The sequence below is a fragment of the Cyrtonyx montezumae genome, unplaced genomic scaffold (assembly GCF_038088225.1).
Source record: "Cyrtonyx montezumae isolate F1298 unplaced genomic scaffold, pur_monq_1.0 scaffold_31, whole genome shotgun sequence".
In the NCBI taxonomy this organism is placed as follows: domain Eukaryota; kingdom Metazoa; phylum Chordata; class Aves; order Galliformes; family Odontophoridae; genus Cyrtonyx; species Cyrtonyx montezumae.
Window position 1 is genome coordinate 3,502,670 of NW_027072036.1, and position 13,995 is coordinate 3,516,664.

At 61.8% G+C, this 13,995-nt stretch overlaps 3 protein-coding genes across 8 annotated transcripts; 2 read left to right on the forward strand and 1 right to left on the reverse strand.

Moving 5' to 3' along the window:
* Nucleotides 1-1,882: 1,882 nt before the first annotated feature.
* Nucleotides 1,883-4,971, forward strand: TRIM63 (tripartite motif containing 63). Of its 2 annotated transcripts, none has more exons than XM_065744565.1 (9): nt 1,883-2,088; nt 2,179-2,348; nt 3,243-3,411; nt 3,684-3,779; nt 3,891-4,124; nt 4,248-4,270; nt 4,386-4,510; nt 4,599-4,670; nt 4,784-4,971. In XM_065744565.1, exons 1-9 carry the CDS (start codon nt 1,930-1,932, stop codon nt 4,792-4,794), a joined length of 1,059 nt encoding a protein of 352 aa, XP_065600637.1. In that variant the 5' UTR covers nt 1,883-1,929; the 3' UTR covers nt 4,795-4,971. The 2 variants fall into 2 exon arrangements, with proteins under 2 accessions (XP_065600637.1, XP_065600638.1); XM_065744566.1 differs by having other exon boundaries at nt 3,246-3,411.
* Nucleotides 4,972-5,824: 853 nt separating this feature from the next.
* SLC30A2 (solute carrier family 30 member 2) lies at nt 5,825-7,684 on the forward strand. The gene is made up of 8 exons (XM_065744586.1): nt 5,825-5,877; nt 6,063-6,262; nt 6,421-6,567; nt 6,642-6,795; nt 6,870-7,044; nt 7,139-7,244; nt 7,317-7,451; nt 7,539-7,684. The coding sequence occupies exons 1-8, from the start codon at nt 5,825-5,827 to the stop codon at nt 7,682-7,684; spliced, it is 1,116 nt and encodes a 371-aa protein (XP_065600658.1).
* Nucleotides 7,685-8,335: 651 nt separating this feature from the next.
* EXTL1 (exostosin like glycosyltransferase 1) lies at nt 8,336-13,579 on the reverse strand. Of its 5 annotated transcripts, none has more exons than XM_065744556.1 (11): nt 12,617-13,579; nt 10,597-10,690; nt 10,421-10,528; nt 10,213-10,332; nt 10,012-10,144; nt 9,817-9,935; nt 9,429-9,524; nt 9,264-9,350; nt 8,944-9,104; nt 8,703-8,874; nt 8,336-8,580 (listed from the first exon to the last, which is right to left on the reverse strand). In XM_065744556.1, exons 1-11 carry the CDS (start codon nt 13,549-13,551, stop codon nt 8,443-8,445), a joined length of 2,163 nt encoding a protein of 720 aa, XP_065600628.1. In that variant the 5' UTR covers nt 13,552-13,579; the 3' UTR covers nt 8,336-8,442. The 5 variants fall into 5 exon arrangements, with proteins under 5 accessions (XP_065600628.1, XP_065600627.1, XP_065600626.1 ...); XM_065744555.1 differs by having other exon boundaries at nt 8,336-8,583; XM_065744554.1 differs by having other exon boundaries at nt 8,336-8,625.
* Between the last annotated feature and the right edge of the window lie 416 nt (nt 13,580-13,995).

The window sequence follows — 13,995 nt, forward strand, 5'->3', positions numbered from 1 at the left end:
GCGTTTGTAACAGGCGGTGTGTGCGGCGCGGCTTGGTGTTGTGTTTGTGGTTTGGTGCGTGTATTTGCTTCGCTTCGCTTCGCTTCCTTGCTTTCTTCCTTCCTTCCTTCCTTGCTTACCAGGGCTGTGCGTGTCGGCCATGCAGTTTTACAAGGACTCTTCTCGTTTACGTATGTACTTGTTTAGCTAAACGCCCGTGTCTGTATTTCTCTGTGTCTTCCCTGCTCGATGTGAGACCGCAAGCAAGCAGAGCCCCTCGCTCCTCTGGTTGCGCTTTGGCGGTGTGTCTTTGCAGCGACAGCGCTCTCATTCGTTTATCTCCGTGTTTATTTACCCCTTCTCGCCTGTATATGCATTCACCCGCTCGTTTACCTATCCTTTATTTACCCATCTGTTTCTTTATCCGTTTATTCTCCTGCCCGTTCAGCGGCACTGTCCCGGGGCTCCTCCGCTGTCCGGCAGGTGGGGGCCGTGTGGGTGCAGTGCTGCACTCGGTGCCCGTTGGTTGGCAGCGGTGCCAGGGTTGCTTGGAGCCAGCTGGGGGCTGAGGAGGAGCTGGGAAGCCGCCTAGGACGTTACAGCCCGTCCTGTCGTGGGAATCCCCTTAACGGAGTCCAGCAGTGATGAGTTCAGTGGTGCCACCCCCGGGCAGGGCGAGCCCTGGGACAGGTGTGCATCCGGTGGCCAGCCCCTGCCCCCCCCCCCCACCTCCCCCCGTGTGCCCTCAATGTACAAACCACCCCTGGAAGGGCTCCCAGTGCCAAAACGGGGACCATTTTGCAAGATGTGCTTGGCTAGCCTCAGCGCGGTCACTTGCTTGACATGTGAGAGCCTTCCTGGAAGGAGCTGCCCCACCCCGGGGGTGCATATGTGACAAAGACAGAGCCCCTGCAGCGTGCACCCACGGGCCTGTGTGCCCCACGTGCATCTGTGTACCCTTGCAGCCTGTGTGGCCATGCACCCAAGTACACTCGTGATCCCCTATTCATATACCCCTGTGCTCATGCATCTGTGTACCTGTGCACTCCTACACCCCTCTGTACAGGTATCTGGGCACCCCTGTTCCCATGTATCTGTGGACCTATGCCTCCGTGTGCACCCAGCACCCCTGTACCCCATCATCTCAGCTCTCACCCCTTTGAGCACCTGCAGCACCTCCTGCCCGCGGGCTCTGCGGGGAACAGAGCAGCCACCTCACCCCACCCCATCCCGTGACCCGCAGCAGAGGTGTTATAATTATCTTCTCCCCTGCAGCTGCCAGTATTTACAGGTCTCCCTGTGCACCGGCGCTGCGGTTTGGAAGAACACCGTGTTTACCGGCGTGCCAGCTGACAGCCGGGCAATGTGATCGGGGCCCTCCCAGCGGGGGCAGCCTGGAGGGGCCGCGCTCCTGTTTTCCTGCTGGTGTTACTGGGTCAGGTTTTGCAAACGAGCTCAGGGCATGGCTGGGCGTGCAGGCTGTGCCGTGCAGTGCTGCTGTTTTCAGGGTCAGCCTTGCAGGCTGCTACGTGGACTTTTGGGGGGCAGAAAAGCGTGAGGAGGGGAGGGTGCATACACCGAGCACGTGCTGCATCCCCAAGGCGCTGCAGATCAGCTAAAAAGCCATCAGCTGCCCCGCGGGTGCTTTGCACCCCACGAGTGGTTGCATTTTGGGGGTGATGCTCCACGCAGACCCCCCACCTCAGCGCTTCCTGTTCCAACTCCTCCCAGCACCGACCCCTCCCCCCCATTTCCCGGTGTCCCCACGGACAGCATGTCCCCAGCTTGTTTACAGCGGCCGCGCGCCTCGATTGTCACCGCCATGTGACAGGTGATGCCTTGGAAAGCCGAGCCTGCTCCATGTGACCGCCGGGCGATGATAAAAGCTGCGCGAGCGGCTCCAGCCGCAGAACCGGAGCTGCTCTGAGGAGGAGCAGTAGTGCCGTGCCGATGGATTTCCAGCCCAGCATCCTGCGCGATGGCAACCCCATGGAGAGCCTGGAGAAGCAGCTGCTGTGCCCGATCTGCCTGGAGATGTTCAGCAAGCCTGTGGTGATCCTGCCCTGCCAGCACAACCTCTGCCGCAAGTGTGCCAACGACATCTTCCAGGTGAGACGAGGACCCCCCTGGACGTTGCCCTGCTCCGGGATGCTCTGAGGGAGCACCTGGGGACACCCCGATGTCCCTGTCCCCCTCCAGGCTGCCAACCCGTACTGGCAGAGCCGGGGCAGCAGCATCATCTCAGGGGGCCGATTCCGGTGCCCTACTTGCCGCCACGAGGTCCTGCTGGACCGCCACGGTGTCTATGGGCTGCAGAGGAACCTGCTGGTGGAGAACATCATCGACATCTACAAGCAGGAGTGCTCCAGGTTGGTCCCCTGGGGACACAGGGACAGCCATATCATTTTGTTCTGGGTGAGAAATTGTGGGGGCTGGCTTGGTGTCGTCCCCCCCCAGCACATGTCCCTAACCCAAATCTCTGCCTCACAATCAATATCTCCGTTCCCAACTCGAATATTTACCCCCAACCCAAATCTCCAGCCCAAACCTCCCTTCCAGCCTGTGCCATTCTGGTCTGTGGTTGCTCCCTGGGGACAGCGGGGCCCTGGCTGGGTGGCATTAAAACGAGTCTTGCCCCCACCCCAGCACCCCACAGCTTTGGCTTTAGGTTGGAGATAAGGAGTGTGAGGGACAAATCCAGGCTCTGCCTGTGACAGCGGGGAGTGATAAGGGACAGGGAACAGCCTGGGTGGTCTGACAGCATTGCTCGGTGACAGAGGTGCAGTAGAGGGGGAACAGAAAGGGGTTGATGTTTTTCAGAGGACCTAGACCTGTGGGTTTGCCTCCCCTTTCTCCTTCCCCACTGTAAATATTGTTCCAGCACCATGGGGACAGGGATGGAAGGCACGTGGCAGGTGGCTGCAGCCCCCAGGGGGGAGCTGGCAAACCCCCCAGTGGTGACTCAATGGCTGTCACCCCCCTGAGCTCCCTGAAACCCCTGCCCGGGTCACGCGTTGGATGATAATAATAAATGCCAGCAGCACCCAGCTAAAATTAGGAGCTTGTGCAGCATCCCTGGAGCGTGGCCCCAACTGCTGCCATGGCTGATGACACGCTGCTGCAAACTGGGCTTGCTGGGCGTGCAGGGGGACGGGGGGCCAGGATCCAGCTGTGGGGTGGTAGTTCTGCATCGGTGGGGGTGTCACTGCCATGGGGATGTCACTGTGATGGGGACGTCACCGTGGCTGGGCCGCTCTCTCCAGCAGGCCGCTCAAGAAGGGGGAGCACCTCATGTGCAAAGAGCACGAGGACGAGCGGATCAACATCTACTGCGTCACCTGCGAGGTCCCCACCTGCTCCATGTGCAAGGTCTTCGGTGCTCACAAGGACTGTGAAGTGGCCCCTCTGCAGAGCATCTTCCAGGGCCAGAAGGTGCTGCTGGGAGGGGGGGGACATGGGGCCACGGTGGGGTATGGCCAGTCCTGGGCGATATGCTGAGCTAGGATGGTTGCAAATAGCATTGGGATGCCTCATGGGGTATTAATAGGCAGCAGACTGACTTTGACCAGGAGACAGCCCTATATTTAGTGCGATGCCCCCCCCCCCCTAGCCTGTGGGATGGGGGATGGACCACGATATCTTGGCAGCACTCATCCCTGCCCCGCAGGGGTTAAAGTTGCTTCTGTACATCTGTCCCTGCCCAGAGCGAGCTGAACAACTGTATCTCCATGCTGGTGGCGGGGAACGACCGCATCCAGACCATCATCTCCCAGCTGGAGGACTCCTGCCGCAGCACTGAGGTGAGGGATGGGGAAACGTGCCCCCAGAAACCGAGTGCTGAGAGGGGAGGGTTGCAGCCCCTGGGCATGGGGGCACATGAGAGCTGAAAGAACAAAGCTTTGTCCTTACAGGAGAACAGCGAGGCGGCCAAGCAGGAGCTCTGTGCACGTTTTGATGCATTTGCAGCGCTGCTGGAGGAGAAGAAGACAGAGCTGCTGGGACGCATCACCCGTGAGCAGGAGGACAAGACAGGCTTTGTGCAGGGCCTCATCCACAAGTACAAGGAGCAGCTGGAGAAATCCAGCAGGCTGGTAGAGACGGCCATCCAGGCCATGGAGGAGACTGGCGGGGCCACCTTCCTCATGGTGAGACCCCAACCCCTAAAACCCTCGCTTCCCATGGGGAACCCCTTGGGCTACATCATGGTGGCACAGGGAATGCTGAGTGCTGCTTCTCTGCCACCCTCACTTTTCCTCTTGCTCCCACAGAACGCCAAGCAGCTCATTAAAACGTAAGTGACTGAACTGGGGGAACCTGGGGGATCCCCATCCCCTGCTGGATCTGGGCCATAGGGCTCTGCCAGCCCTACAATTGGGGCTGTAGGACCACAGCTGTGCTCCCCCCAGGATCGTGGAAGCCTCCAAGGGTGGCAGGCTGGAGAAGATTGAGCAAGGCTACGAGAACATGGATGCCTTCACAGTCAGTCTTGAGCACCTCGCTGATGCCGTCCGTGCCCTGGACTTTGAGCCAGGTAATTCGACCCTAAAAACCCCTCTGGGACCTGGTGTTGAGGGTCCTTCGGCAGCTGCCCCTCGCTGACATCTGCTGCCTGTTCACAGATGAGGAGGATGAGTTCTATGAGGAAGTGGAGGAAGAAATAGAAGACACAGAACCCGAAAGGGTGGAGGCAGGTAGGGCCGTCCCCCTCCATGCCGGTGTCACCAGCATCACAGCAGAACCCCCACAGACAGAGGGGACGACAGAGGACTGATGGGGTCCTGCTCACTGCCCTCTCCCTCTACAGCCCCCCAGTAGGACGCAGGATGTCCAGGGCAGAACCTGGGGACACGCTGACGGGGCCGGCCACCCTGCTCCAGTACAGGACACTTTTCTATATGGGTGCCAAGATGACTATTCCGCACATTTTATATGTTCCTTGTTTTGTATATAATTGTAATGGAGTTGTGTATTTTGTACAGAAAACCTGTGCTCTGATTTTTTTCTTTCCCTCCGTCGCCTCTCGTTTTCTCACTGCTCCCTGTGATGGGTTCGGGGACGTGGGAGGGTTCCCTGGTGTGGGACCAGTGCCCAATTCTCAGCCTAATTAACATCTCTGGTGGTGCTGGCACTCCATGCTGGCCTCAGTCCCGGGATGTGACAGGTCAGCACCCAGCAGGATTTATCCTGTGCTGGAGGTGTGTGGGACCAATGCTTACCCGACCTCCGGGACGTGGGGTGAGGGTGCTCCAGGCTCTGCCAGCTTCAAAAGGGGACAGCATGGAGCTGAGCTCACATGAGTGTGAAATCACAGCAGTTCTCCAGTGTCAACATAAACCCAGCTCGGGGTTGAGGGTAAACTGAGGCAGCACTGAAAGCAGTGCTCAGTGCAGTGCCGTGGTTGTAGTCAGCCCCACAACAATTAATGCTGCTCCTGGGGGCAGTGGGGGACAGTCACTGCTATGGGGTTGCCCAACTGCCTATCTGTTGGATTTAAACTGGGGGGCTCCCATGGTGGGAAGGGGGTGCCCGGGGGGGGAGGGGGGTCGGGTGCAATGCAGCCCTGTCCTTGCGTGATGCAACCACATCTTGCACGCAGCTCACGAGGTGTCCCCGGGGTGCACGTGGGGGTGCCCAGAGCAGCTCCCTCCCCTACACCGTCAGCCCCCCGTGTGCGGGCTGCAGCACAGCCAGCCTGGGGTGAGGATCAGCAGCGCTTTGCAGCCGGCCTGGCCCTCCTCCCCCGACCTGGCTTTGCACACGGGTCCCGGCGCTTCACACGGCCGCGGCCGCAGCTGCCACCAGCGCAGGACCCGCAGCGGGGTCACCGGCGCCGGTCCCGGGCAGGATGGCAGCGGGCGGAGGGGAGAAGCAGCAGCTGCTGGGCGAGGGAGCGAGCAGGTAAAGGGGGTGCACCCCTCTCCTCACGGGGCTCCCAGATGGGGTCCCCCAAAGCCTTCTGTTCAGGGAGAGGACCTTGGGAAAGGGGGTATGTAGGAGGAGGGGCTGAATACAAAGAGAGGACTGCGGGTCCCCTCCTCCCCGCGTCCCCCAGCCGGGTGCCCTGATGTCACCTGTCCCTGCAGGTCCTACCTGGGGATGGCACAGAAGCACGCAGAGGGCTCAGCGCAGGGCCAGGCACCCGCCCTGGAGCTGGGAACACGGCACCGCCGGCATTGCCACGTGGGGGGGGCTGACAGCGACCCCCACCAGCAGCAGCGAGCACGCAGGAAGCTCTACGTGGCTGCTGGCATCTGCCTCATCTTCATGGTGGGGGAAGCAGTGGGTGAGTGAGTGCTGGGTGACCACGCTGCCCCACACAGCCCCTCTTGTCCCGATCTGGGCAATGGGTGCAGGTATGGGGCAGGCAGGGCACCCCGTTTTGCAATGGGGTGACCCAGTCTGTGTTTGGCTCTGGATGGGGATCCCCCATCCACACTGCAGGCGGGTACCTGGCACACAGCCTGGCCATCCTGACGGATGCTGCCCACCTCCTGACGGACTTTGCCAGCATCATGATCAGTCTCTTTTCCCTCTGGGTGTCCTCGCGTCCTGCCACCAAAACCATGAACTTCGGCTGGCACCGGGCAGGTAACCCCAGGATCCTGCCACAGCTCTGCTGCGTGCTGTCCCCTTGGCACGGTGACATTGGGGGCTGTCTGCAGAGATCCTGGGGGCCCTGCTCTCTGTGCTGTCCATCTGGGTGGTGACGGGTGTCCTGGTGTACCTGGCGGCCCAACGCCTGCTCTTGGGTGACTACGACATCGAGGGCAGTGTCATGCTCATCACCTCTGCCTGCGCTGTGGCTGTCAACATTGTGTACGTACGATGCAAAGTCACCCCTTGGGCAGGAGGCTGATGCCCTGGGGATGTCACTGCTGCCGTGCCCACAGGATGGGGGCAGCTCTGCACCAGACAGGACACGGGCACAGCCATGGAGGGGCTCATGAGCAGCCCCACGCCCACGAACAGCCCAACGCCAGCGTCCGTGCTGCCTTCGTCCACGTGGTGGGGGACCTTCTGCAGAGCGTCGGCGTCCTCATTGCGTCCTACATCATCTTCTTCAAGGTCTGGAGGGGAGGGAGACATGGGGGCAGGGGCTTTTCCAGCTGTGAGGTGAGACTGGGCTGAGTGCTAATTCACCCGCTCCCACCCCTCCCAGCCCGAGTACAAGTACGTGGACCCCATCTGCACCTTCCTCTTCTCCGTGCTGGTGCTGGGGACGACGCTGACCATCCTCCGCGACGTCCTCCTCGTCCTCATGGAGGGTAGGGAGCCCTCAGCAGCTGGTGATGGGTGCCCCCCCCCCCTTGTTTCCAACCCACCCCGTGTCCCTCCAGGCACCCCCAGGGGCATGGATTTCAACGCGGTGCGGGACACTCTGCTGGCGGTGGGCGGCGTGGAGGCGGTGCACAGCCTGCACATCTGGGCGCTGACCGCCTCGCAGCCGCTGCTCTCGGTGCACATCGCCATCAGTGAGCGCTGGGGGATGCTGGGTCCGGGGGGAGGGGTGGGACGTGGGGGTTCCCCCGGCCCCCAACACCCCGCCGGGCTCCTTGCAGATGCGGGTGCGGACGCGCAGGAGGTGCTGGAGGAGGCCAGCTCCCGGCTGCAGCGTGCCTTCCACTTCCACACCACCACCATCCAGATCGAGAGCTACTCCGAGGACATGCGGGACTGCCTCGAGTGTCAGCCCCCCAGCGACTGAATAACCCTGAGCCCCGCCGGGCTCCCCCGTCTCTCTCCCACCGCTTTTTAATACGAGGAAAATAAATGCGAGCAAACAGCAGCGCCGGGTGCCCGCGGGGGACTGCTCCGGGATGGGCGATGTTGCGTCTGGAGGCAGCGGGGCTTTATCGGGGAGTGACGGCAGCGAGAACAGAGCCAGGGCTGCGGGAGGAGGGGGGTTGGAGGGGTGGGGGGAGCAGAGCTTGCTTTGCTGTTCACTGTTTTAGCTGAGAAAAGTGTCTGAAACAACGCTTTTTTTTTTTTTCTCCCAACTTTTGGGAGCGTTGAGGGGAGACTGGGGAGCGGGGGTGCAGAGGGAGGAGCCCCGGCTGCACAGGAGCTGTCCCATTGTCCCTTTTGGGGGAGGGAGGACCGGCTCGCCCTGCTCTCACCCCTTATCGCCTCTCTGTTTACTTTTGGGAAGCTCAGCCCTCCCGGCCAGCTGCTCGCGGAGTGGGGATGGCGGCAGGAAAGCATCGCGGGGACACGGGGACAGGGGTGGTGGCCCTGCGGGGATGGCTATGGGGCACAGCAGTGGATGCTGAGCCCAGAGGTGCTGTGAGCGGTGTCACAGTGCTATGTCACTGCTGGGTACAGAATGCTCACCCCGCATCAGACGTTTCACCTCCACCGACCTTTATTGTACTGGTAAAACCCAATCAGGAATAAAGCTTGAGTCCAGGAGGGCTGTGCCATGCCCCACGAGGTCTGTGCAGGGGTGTGGGCACGTGGCTGAGCTCAGGGCTTTTCCAAGTGGCGGTATTTCTTGCGCAGGACAGAGACCTGGTCCTTGAAGAGCACGGGGTCGAGGCGCAGCTGCGAGGACACGAGGGGCATGGAGCCAAACCAGTCCACCAGCTGGTTGAGGCAGTCCTGCTGCTGGGAGAAACGCCGGGTGCTGCCCGCCACCGTGCCCTTCACCTGGGCAGGAGGAGAACGCAGGGTGAGAGGTCCTACCCCCAGCCAGGGGGTCCCTGAGCCCCAGGATGCCATCCTACCAGCTGAGACACAGCTTCTGTGTGCTGCTTCCACTGCGTGACCTTGATGGGCGGCAGCTTGGTGACAGCAGCCACCAGCAGGTTCATCAGGATGTCCTCGCAGGCGGCCAGGCTGTCCACCAGCTCCCGCAGCCCCGCGGGGAGGTACTCAGTGAAGAGGCTGTGGTAATACCTGCGGAGAACGAGGAGGGCAGGCCTCAGCCTTGCCGCCCCAGGGGACCCTCCCCATCCTCCTGGGTACCTGTGGTAGAAGGCGGCGGTGGTGAGGACGATGGAGAGCTTGTTGGTCCACCTGGAGGTGTAGCCCCAGCGCTTCTGCTCGGGGTCCCAGAAGTGGCTCCACGCAGAGAAGCCCACGATGCGCTCCGGGAAGCTGCGCCACACCACAAAGGCAAAATCCACCTGGCAGAGGGCAGGGGACGGGGTCACCCAACCCCCGGGGACCCGTGAGAGGAGGCTGACGGCCGCCCCATTGCCTGTCCCTCAGCAATGGGTCTCAATTCCAGCCCTGCAGTGACCACTGCACATCCTGCCCAGCTCTATGGGCTGGGGAGTGCTCACCTCAGTGGTGGAGAGGCTGGTGTGCTCGTCCAGGCTGAGCACTGCATCTGTCCCGATGGCTGAGTATGGGAAGAAGCGGTCGCTGAGCTGCAGCAGAGGGGGGAGTTCAGTATGGGATGTGCCACGGGGTGTGTACCCTGGCTCCCTGCATCCTGCTCTGCATACCTTCATCCTGCCCTGGATGATGGTCAGAGGCACAGTGGTCTGTGGCCACGTCCCACTCGGTGGTGGTGGCTTTTCACAGCTCCATAGCACCAGGATCTGCATGGGGGGGCGGGAGGGGGGTGAAGGCACAGCAGAGGGGCATTCCTTGGGGTGTGTCATCAGTGTTTGCAGGGCAGTTGGGGCTGAACCCTCCCGGTCCCTCAGCAGGACTGGCTCAAGTGCAGCTCTCCACTTAGGGTTGCACCTCATCCACCCCAAAAACATTACACATTCGGACCGTCCCCAGAATAAAACCATGGGTGGTCCCATTGCTGGGGTGACACGAGCACTACTGCACTGCCACCCCCCCATCCCACCCCGGGCCCTTTCCAGCCCCATCCCTCCCCACCTGCGCGCAGTACTGGGACCTGGAGACAGCCTGGATGAGCCTGAGGGTGTGCTGGGACAGTGAGCCTTGCGGGGGGGCAGCCCGGAGCAGTGCTGTGAACTTGTCAGAAGGGCCCGAGCCTGCGATGTGGAGGAAAAGGAGAGGTGTGGGGGCAAGCACTGGGTGCACGGAGCACGCTGTGGCACGGGGCCCTACCATGCTGCAGGTAGTAGAAGGGGAAGTCCCCGAGGTGCGTGGAGAAGTCGGGCAGTGCCAGCAGACCCCCGGGCATTGTGTTCCAGAGGAAGCGGGAGCGCGAGCGGTGCGGGATCAGCCGGTCCCGGATGATCTGCACGGCGATGTCAGCACCCCGATGTGACCCCAGTACCTGGGGGGGCTCTCTGGGGCCGGGCTCACCTCCAGCGTGGTGTGCACAATCTTGTCGACGGAGGAGAAGTACGCATCCCACAGGAACTGGGTCTGCTGCTGGAATGCCAGCACGCGCTCTGGACGGATGCAGCGGACGGTAGAGGGGATCTGTAGGATGGGAGGGATGGGGTTCTCACCTCAGCCCCCCTCCCCGAGCTCAGCTCCTGGTGCTGGGTATGGGACAGCACCGCTGTACCTGCAGGAGCAGTCGCTCACTGCCCACCACGGCCGCTTTGCCCCAGTCGATGGCCTCAGAGAAGGGCAGTTCCCAGCCGTCGCTCAGCAGCACTGGGATGCAGGCAGCCTGCACAGGACCCTATAAGCATGGGGACACCAGGGATGGTCCCTCGTGCCCTCGCAGCCCCCTGGTACCTGCAGTGCCTCCAGGAAGCGGAAGGAGCCCAGGCGTCGGCCACGGGGCACGATGCAGAACGTGGAGTTGTGCAGCAGCTCCTGGTAGTCGAACCTGGTGGAGGAAAGGAAGTCAGGAGTGGGCTCAGCCCCCAGCAATGAGGCACTGTGCACTGCCAGCACCCAAATCCCCGAACCCCAAGCTGCCACGAGTTCTGGGGGGGCCGTGGCAGTGTATGCCCCACAGTTATGAAAGCCCCTTCTGTGCAGCTGAGGGCATTCATGGGGCTCTGTGACCACACCAGAAAATCCAATATTGACGTTTGGGTGGGACAGACTCTGTCTGTTCCTGCACGCAGAGAGGATGGGTTCCGGATGGGATGTGGGGGACTGTGAGGCCAAAGGGATATGAGAAACTTGCTGACCCCAAGGGGAAGGTTCCCTGGACCCGGATGTGGTGAGGACACGGGGTTGATGTCGGCCACCTCCAGGCTGGGGGGAGATTGATGGGGTGGCTGTGAGATAAGGACGAGCCCCTCTGTGGGTGCCGCAGCATCCCTGCAGGAAGCCAGCCCAACTTGTCCTTTAGGAACAAAATGCACCTCCAGAGGACCCCTCCGACCAAAAACTCCATGGGCACACTCTGTCTCGGCCGTGTCCCAGGGCCACCCCACCTCATGGGGAACATGATGTGTCCCCGAGGGCCGAGCATCCTTCCCTCACAGGCAGCCGTGGTGGGGAGCCTGGCGCCAGCCAGGCTGTGGGGCCAACACCTCCTGATGAAAACACTCCGCTCCTGACGCACTGTGGTTTCCGGGCAATCGCACCGGCAGGGCTTCCTTGTTTTGTTAGGGCCGGGCCGGGTGCCCACCACGCTCCCTCTGAACGGCCCCTGTGCAGCTCAGGTTGGGCTCAGTGCCATGGGGGACCCGCGGCTGCAGGGAGCCCTCCCCGAGGTGGGTGTGAGATGGCGACAGTGGGGCAGGACCGTGGCATGGCCACAAGCTGCCCTTTATCCGGCACAGAACTGGTTTGTTTGGGAGTGAGGAGGGCGATGCAGCCCCAAACAAGGCTGGCTTCTTCTCCTGTGGTTCAGTGGCATGGCTGCTTCCTGTGTCCCCAAGCAAACAGGGACATCTCTAAACCTCACCGTGCCCTGTCTCTGGTGTACTGTCCCCACTGTCCCTCTGCCACTGTCCCATGTGGGGACATCTGCAGGAGGGCACAAATAGTCGCCCAGGTGTGGTGGAGATGCCAATGCCTTTCTGCCTGGGTGGGCACAAGTGGAACAAGACACAGTGTCATGCAGGAGGACACAGCCGTGTGCCACGTGCTCATCGTATATCTGCTGTCTAAAGCTGTCCTGGGTGAGGTGTCAATCCCCCTGCATCACAAACAGCATTAGGGGATTACCTGAGCCAGATGAGAGGGGGATATCCCACCCCATGGTGCTGGACTGACCTTGGGCCCCATCCCACCATCCCACCACATGTCCCACTGCCCTGTCCCCAGGAGGGCCCCACCATGAGGGCTGATCCTCCTGAGCTGCCCCAAAGCCCTGGCTAATCTCAGTGCCTGCAGCCCTAGCTCCACTTTTACCTCCCAGCACCTCCTAAGACACCCTGAGGATGGTGTCCCACACATCCCATCAGCTCTCATGTGGCTGTGGGCTGTTCCCAAGCTGCAGGCAGGGAGCCCGCACTGTGATGTCCGCACCAGGATGCCCAAACACCCGTTGGTTTTATGGGACTTGGAGCTGAGCTGGGCTGGGGGGACATTTCAGGCTCATCTCCAAAATAAACATTTACGTTAGGGAAGGACAGCAGAGGGGAGAAGAAAAGCATCATTCATCGGTGTTAAGAAAAAGAAATAGTATTAGAGGCAGCAGTGGCGACCGCAGATCAGATTGCTCCAACTTGAACACAGGACAGCCCCAACCACCAGCACCTCACTGGAAGGAAGCAAAACCAGGAGAGCCCCATTCCCTGTGCACACCTACGGAGCTTTTCCCCACTCCTGGCCCCGGCCCCATCCCACTCACTTCTCGTAGTCGGCGTTGTCCTGGTCGCAGCGCGTGTCCTTGTGCCTCTCCCAGTCCTTGCCATGCCTGCAGGTGGTGAGCGACACGATGTCCCGCCCGTTGTGGATGTGATGCAACGCATTCCTGGTGCCAGAGCCGATCCCGGTCAGGTAGCGTTTCCCCTTGAACACCAACAAATATTTCTTTTGTGGGGGCACCGAGTCCCGACGCAGCCACCCCCTCTGCCCACCGCGCTGCGGGTGCTCCCTGGGGAACAGCGGGATGGAGACATCGAAGCCAGGCCTGAAGTTCTCGCTGTAGAAGCTGGCCTTGGCCAGCATGGCGTGGCCGATGTCGAAGCCCAGCTCCTCGGTGTAGTTGGGCCACGTGCCCGCGTACAGGTTGAAGATGAGATGGTTGCGGCCGCTGTTCCACAGCGGGGAAGCGCGGATCTTCTGCTCCACACTGCGGACGTAGTGAGCAGAGAGGGGATCTCTGTCCAACGTGTCGATGCCCAGCACGAAGAGACACGCGTCCTCGGGCCGGGGCGTGTAGTAGCGAGAGCGCTCGATGGAGGCGAGGATCTTGCCGTAGCTCTCCGACACGGGCTCGCCGCGCTCCCGTGGGTACGTGAACACCTTGAAGCCGTGCTTCTGGCAGCGGGAGGCATCGAAGCAGCTCTCCATGCGGCACAGGCTGCCCTGGGATGCTCTGAGCTGTGCCGCCCGCCGGGCTCGGGGTGAGGGCTGAGCTGTGTCCCCGTCGCCCTGCAGCTCCTGGGGCTCTGCAAAGCTGTGCAGGAGGGTGCGATCCGCCCAGCGGGGCCAGCTCCTGCGGGCTGCGGCGCTCCTCCTGGGAAAGAAAGCGAAACGGCGCAGCTGATCTCCTCCAAAGAAGAAAAGCAGAAGCCAAGAGGCAAGGAAAGTCAGGAAAATGTATTTCTTCCTGGTCTGCATAGGTTCACGAGCTCATCAATCAGGCTCGGATGGGCGCTAGGGGACGGTGGAAGGGACGGTGTCCCCGACCCCAGGCGGAGCGGCTCCTGGTGCTCACTGCCCCGCAGCGTGGGGACGGGGGACCCCGCGATCCTCGTTCCGTGGCTGTCCCGCTGCCTCCGCTCCGACGCAGTGTTCCCTTCGCTCCCGGACTCGGTGCGGCGACGGTCACATTTCCCTCCGCCGTTTGGCCCAGCTTCAAATCCCTAGGGAGGGAGCGAAGTCGCATGATCCCTTCCCTTCCAACCGGGTCAATTCCGACGGGACTCCCCCCGCAGCCTCCGGGAGCCAACCCCGGGTCACCGCCCCCCCGTACCTCCGCTGTTCCTCCGCTGTCCCGGCGCCGGTGCCCACTGTCGGCCGGTGCTGCCCGTGGGGTCCGGCCGTGCCGCAGCTCCGGCTCCG

What these genes read in the sequence shown, in the direction of transcription:
- EXTL1 (XM_065744553.1), bottom strand. Translation starts at nt 13,551, where the DNA reads ATGCAGACCAGGAAGAAATACATTTTCCTGACTTTCCTTGCCTCTTGG. An exon ending in GTGAGCGACTGCTCCTGCAG is followed by an intron (nt 10,333 to 10,420) that starts GTACAGCGGTGC and finishes CCCATCCTACAG; the next exon opens with ATCCCCTCTACCGTCCGCTG. An exon ending in CTTCTACTACCTGCAGCATG is followed by an intron (nt 9,936 to 10,011) that starts GTAGGGCCCCGT and finishes TCCACATCGCAG; the next exon opens with GCTCGGGCCCTTCTGACAAG.
- SLC30A2 (XM_065744586.1), top strand. Translation starts at nt 5,825, where the DNA reads ATGGCAGCGGGCGGAGGGGAGAAGCAGCAGCTGCTGGGCGAGGGAGCG. An exon ending in GCTGTGGCTGTCAACATTGT is followed by an intron (nt 6,796 to 6,869) that starts GTACGTACGATG and finishes CCGTGCCCACAG; the next exon opens with GATGGGGGCAGCTCTGCACC. An exon ending in CCTCCTCGTCCTCATGGAGG is followed by an intron (nt 7,245 to 7,316) that starts GTAGGGAGCCCT and finishes GTGTCCCTCCAG; the next exon opens with GCACCCCCAGGGGCATGGAT.
- TRIM63 (XM_065744565.1), top strand. Translation starts at nt 1,930, where the DNA reads ATGGATTTCCAGCCCAGCATCCTGCGCGATGGCAACCCCATGGAGAGC. An exon ending in GCCAAGCAGCTCATTAAAAC is followed by an intron (nt 4,271 to 4,385) that starts GTAAGTGACTGA and finishes TGCTCCCCCCAG; the next exon opens with GATCGTGGAAGCCTCCAAGG. An exon ending in TGCCCTGGACTTTGAGCCAG is followed by an intron (nt 4,511 to 4,598) that starts GTAATTCGACCC and finishes GCCTGTTCACAG; the next exon opens with ATGAGGAGGATGAGTTCTAT.